Below are 5,921 nucleotides of genomic sequence, written 5' to 3' on the forward strand. Positions count from 1 at the left end.
ACGACTCTTACCGACACGAGTATCGTACCTCACTATCGTCGCGGGCACGGTCAACCACCGTCCACCAACCCGGGTACATCAATATATATGTTTTACAGCCAAACATACAAGTTTCACGATGTTTACACCTAACTCCTGATCTCAAACCATCGCTATTGCAATTATTAATCATCCATTACTTGAAAGTTACCTAGTGTATTAATGGTTAGACATGGAGTTAGGCGCGACTGGCCGCGAGCGTACACACACACAGAGCAGCGGGCCAGCACCAGCGAGGCCGCATGGCAGACTGTGGGCAGGTCTGGCAGCAGCAGCACTGCTCGACCCAGAGTGTGACCGCGACTGTTGGCGCTCTGTCTCCCGCGCGCTAACTCGCCGGGGCTCTCGCGCGCCAACTCGCCCGGGCTCTTGCGCGCCAACTCGCTGGGGCTCCCGCGCGCCAACTCGCCTGGGCTCTCGCGCGCTAACTCGCCGGAGCTCTCGCGCGCCAACTCGCCGGGGCTCCCGCACGCCAACTCGCCGGGGCTCCCGCACGCCAACTCGCCGGGGCTCCCGCACGCCAACTCGCCGGGGCTCCCGCGCGCCAACTCGCCGGGGCTCCCGCACGCCAACTCGCCGGGGCTCCCGCGCGCCAACTCGCCGGGGCTCCCGCGCGCCAACTCGCCGGGGCTCCCGCACGCCAACTCGCTGGGGCTCCCGCACGCCAACTCGCCGGGGCTCCCGCACGCCAACTCGCCGGGGCTCCCGCACGCCAACTCGCCGGGGCTACCGCGCGCCAACTCGCCGGGGCTACCGCGCGCCAACTCGCCGGGGCTCCCGCGCGCCAACTCGCCGGGGCTCCCGCGCGCCAACTCGCCGGGGCTCCTGCGCGCCAACTCGCCGGGGCACCCGCTATCCTGCGTTCCACCTTACTGACGATTCTCGTGTTCACTCTCGTGCTCACTACTATAAGTAACGTAATAACTTAAACTTGTAAAATCATTCTATTTATCTTATCTACCGTTGGGCATCTCGTATATTTAGTTTATCCACAAGTAGACTTGCTGTGTTTGTTGTAAATATCAGTACCCAAATATAACTTTTCATAACATTCAAAAGGAGTGAATGTCTAGGTACGAGGCATGTGAGGAGGGAACTATTTCGCAAATCCACACCTGCCACAGGTGTTATCATGCTCATTAGTGTGTTCCTCTGACCTTGCTTTTTTTCCGAGAAAAACAAAATCCATAACTACCTTTATGAAGCATAAAGGTAGTTATGGATTTTGTTTTTCTCGGAAAAAAGCAAGGTCAGAGGAACACACTAATGAGCATGATAACACCTGTGGCAGGTGTGGATTTGCGAAATAGTTCCCTCCTCACATGCCTCGTACCTAGACATTCACTCCTTTTGAATGTTATGAAAAGTTATATTTGGGTACTGATATTTACAACAAACACAGCAAGTACATGTGCACAGTATTTTCGCTACCTCGTGTGCATAATAATTTTCTGACATACACTCTAGGTGTGCACATACAAGCACACATCAACACTTCATACAAACCTTTTCACACACACACACACACACACACACACACACACGAAAACAAACTTAAATACACAAGCACAACTTGCACATAAATAACTCTCCAGACACCAACCGGAACGCTTTGAAGGAGACTAATGATTGATTGATGTAGATTAAGCCACCCAAGAAGTGGCACGGGCATGAATAGCCCGTAAACCTGGAGATTAATGTCGTCTATGCCGACATTAACTCATGCTCACTTGGGGGGATTGTCAGCCCCAACGATCTCAACATATAAACAAGACAACGTTTCTTTCAGGGCGCCTGACAATGAATAAACAAATTGGCTCTATAAAAGATCACATTATATTATATATATATATATATATATATATATATATATATATATATATATATATATATATATATATATATATATATATATATATATATGTATATGTATATATATATATAATATATATATATATATATATATATATATATATATATATATATATATATATATATGTATATGTATATATATATATAATATATATATATATATATATATATATATATATATATATATATATATATATATATATATATACATATATATATATATATATATATATATATATATATATATATATATATATATATATATATAATGTGTGTGCACGCGTAAGTGTGTGCGTGTGAAGGTTTATGTTTAGTGTAGATACTACTGTTGATGTGCATATATATGTGTTCGCGCTAATTATAGGATATTAAATGATTCTTTTAAAAGTTTCCAAGAACAATTTCATGTTAAATAAAATTATAATTTGGCCATCGAGGGAGGGTAGAAAATTAGCTTTATCCCGACGTAAGTTTTCGACCCGTCTCTGGGGAAAAAAAAAACATGAAATTTCCAGCTGTGAACTTTAGAATGAAGTTAAATGTCTGACACAAGTGTTGAAAATGTAGAAACACCTGTGTTTTACCGCGGGCAAAGCCGCACAAACATGTGCACTGTACGTTGACCAGACCACACACTAGAAGGTGAAGGGACGACGACGTTTCGGTCCGTCCTGGACCATTCTCAAGTCGACTGTGTACACTGTACACCTCAAATACACCCAAACATACGTCAAATGCATCTGTAGCAGGTATTTACAACCACTGACACAGGTAAACCAAGAGGTCACCTAAAATAACAACAAGTTCAATAATAAGATCCTTGAAGGAAAATGTTCAACCGATAGGTGAAGACTGAGGGTCTTGTCTCAAGCAGTAGACTTGACCCCTAGGAACACTGACCTCTCAGTCAGCTCTAGTTCAACAATTAAGTTATCGTCAACATACTTCATCTGGCATCATCTGGCAATGTCCATTCGAAGGTCAAAATCTATTCTGGTATGAGAAGGTAGAAGTTTTAACTCAAAAGAACGGTTACAAGTCTGTTGACATGGATCTGCCTAATTTAAGAATCCACATATTTAATGACAAAATATATAAATTTCACTTGAAACTTACAGAGCTTTTGAGGTATGGAGTTTGTTCGGTTTATTAACTGTCACGAATCTAAACCTTGATCTTAACTAAGGTTTAGATAACCAAATGCAGATGAAAAGGTCACAATAACGTGGTGGATAGCGCGCAGTACTCGTAATTCTGTGACAGTTGAGAGGCGGGCCGAAAGAGCAAAGCTCAACCCCCCCCCCCCCCGCAAACAAACTAGGTGAATACAACTAGGTGAATACACGGAGGACTTCCCAGGGCAAGGAAGGCATTATTTACCCCTCGTGCACATAGTCGAAGGGCCAAGTTACAGCCCCGCTCCTGTGCCAGGTAAGTCCACTACGGGCCTATTGGTCCATACGAGGTCGCTCCTATTGGTCCATACGAGGCCGCGCCTACTGGTCCATACAAGGCCGTGCCTATTGGTCCATACGAGGTCGCTCCAATTGGTCCATACGAGGTCGCTCCAATTGGTCCATACGAGGCCGCGCCTATTGGTCCATACGAGGTCGCTCCTATTGGTCCATACGAGGTCGCTCCTATTGGTCCATACAAGGCCGTGCCTATTGGTCCATACAAGGCCGTGCCTATTGGTCCATACGAGGTCGCTCCAATTGGTCCATACGAGGCCGTTCCTATTGGTCCATACGAGGCCGTTCCTATTGGTCCATACGAGGTCGTTCCTATTGGTTCATACGAGGCCGTTCCTATTGGTCCATACAAGGGCAAAAAACTATGCAGCACCTCCTATTGGTCCAAACTATGCAGCTCCTATTAGCCAAATACGAGGCAATTCCTCTATTGGCTCATACCAGACAGCTCTTATTTATATCCACCCAAACTCATTAATATACATGTCTAACCTACGCTTGAAACAATCCAGCTATCTTACAGCTATGATGTTAAACGGTAATGTGTTCCCTTAAATCAACAACCCACAAACCAGTATTTACCCAGGTTTTCTCTTAGACCAAACCATATCCAGGAGAGAGAATAAGTCACAATAACGTAGCCGTAAACACAACCCTGGTAACGACAGAGTTTACGGCTCGTCCAGCACACTCAAGTTGACATTTGAGGACGAAAGGTAGAAAAAATACCCATATAAGCCAAGAGAGGGGGGGGAGGGGAGGGGGAGGTGATAGTGGGAATAAAAAAACTTGTAAACTGAGTATACTTTTTGACTTCCTTGTTTACATCTGGCGTCGAGTGGGGTCTTACATGGGGCTTCCTCCCATTTTTTTCGTCAGTTCCCACTTGGTAAACGTTTTGTTTATTTTGGTTTCTACCACAGACGTGGCCACATATTTACAATGCTTACCAGCATATATATATATACATTTCCTTCTGTCCTCCATGGACAGGTGGACGGACAGAACTACCGTCATCTGCATTATATATGTATATCGTATTATCTTCAGTTATTTGTATATTTTATACCTTATATCCCTTTTTATCCATTTATGTACATCAGTCATGTCCCCCTCTTGCCCTTCATCTTTCTCGAGAACGCTTAGCTTAGTCTCCCTTCACAAGGCAGAGTTCTCATCCTGGGATTAATTTCGTTATCATCCTCTATACCTGTTCAAGTGAATTAATGTCTATTCTCCTGAACGGTGACTAAAACTGAACTGCATAATCTAATCTGGGTATAACAAGTTCGATATGTTGATGAAGTCTAACATTAGATATCTTGTTGCAAGATATAAATCCAAATAAATAAATTGGGATTTATTTTTTCAATATTCCAATAAATCCAAAGAAATAATTTGCTTTATTCTTTATATTTATAATGTGATGTTTTGGCTTAAGATCTCGACTAATAACGACTCGCAAATCTCTGTTTCGCAATTTCAACATCATAATTCTCATTATAATTCTGGTAATTCTCATTATTAGACTCTGAACCCTACATTTGTTTCATTATATAATTACATTTCCAAATCATTCATCCATTTTAATAGTCTTGATGCAATTTCATGTCTTATTTTGAATACATGTCCCCGCCCTGTTTTTGTCTCGTCTGCAAAATTTTGTAAATATTGCAGATCAATCCTGTGTCTAAATCGTTTATATATATATATAGTACACAACGAAGGTCCCAGGACAGACTGGCACTCCACTTACAACTGTCTCCCACTAGTATTTAACCCCATTTATGGTAACGCTGTTTTTTTTTTTAACAACACCCAAATCCAAATTAGGATCAACCACCAATACCAGGACTTTATAACGACTCTCGTGAGTCAGACCATCAACGGCTTCTTGATGTTATCTTGAGGTTATCTTGAGATGATTTCGGGGCTTTTTAGTGTCCCCGTGGCTTTGGTAAAGTCAAGGTATAGAATGTCGCAATCCTGTCTGCTATTTTGACCAGACCACACACTAGAAGGTGAAGGGACGACGACGTTTCGGTTCGTCCTGGACCATTCTCAAGTCGATTGTCGACTTGAGAATGGTCCAGGACGGACCGGAACGTCGTCGTCCCTTCACCTTCTAGTGTGTGGTCTGGTCTACTTACTTTAGCTACGTTTTTGTGACTCATCGCCTGCTTTCTGCTATTGGCTGATTGGAAAATAATGAGATCAAATTTGCTAAACACTAAACATAGTTCGACATAAATCATCTATCTCCTTTCTTATAAATCATCACTACATTTGAAACCCTCCACGACTGGGCTACTCTGCTCGACTAATGATTTAACACATATGCAAGACAAGGCTCGTTAAGCTCTTTTCATTGTTTAAGACGATGCTTAATCTGGTCCTGGAGACTTGTTGGGCTTTAACTTGTCTTTGTTTAATAAGTTTCTCCTTGGTAACACTCAAGTTAGTCATCCTGTCCGCCTCACCATCCACATAGAGTTGATCAGTTGCAGGCGTCAAGTTCTGCTTACAGGCATAACATCA

General features: G+C 43.1%; 1 protein-coding gene across 1 annotated transcript; it reads left to right on the plus strand.

Annotated features, from left to right (window-relative positions):
- The first annotated feature begins 211 nt into the window (after nucleotides 1-211).
- Nucleotides 212-955, plus strand: LOC123759786 (spermatogenesis-associated protein 31H1-like). The gene has a single exon (XM_069318773.1). It carries the CDS (start codon nucleotides 212-214, stop codon nucleotides 953-955), a length of 744 nt encoding a protein of 247 aa, XP_069174874.1.
- Nucleotides 956-5,921: the final 4,966 nt, after the last annotated feature.

Source organism: Procambarus clarkii, chromosome 8, assembly GCF_040958095.1.
Source record: "Procambarus clarkii isolate CNS0578487 chromosome 8, FALCON_Pclarkii_2.0, whole genome shotgun sequence".
NCBI lineage: Eukaryota > Metazoa > Arthropoda > Malacostraca > Decapoda > Cambaridae > Procambarus > Procambarus clarkii.

Bases quoted from the DNA above. Each gene is read 5' to 3' on its own strand.
- LOC123759786 (XM_069318773.1), top strand. From the start codon at position 212: ATGGAGTTAGGCGCGACTGGCCGCGAGCGTACACACACACAGAGCAGC.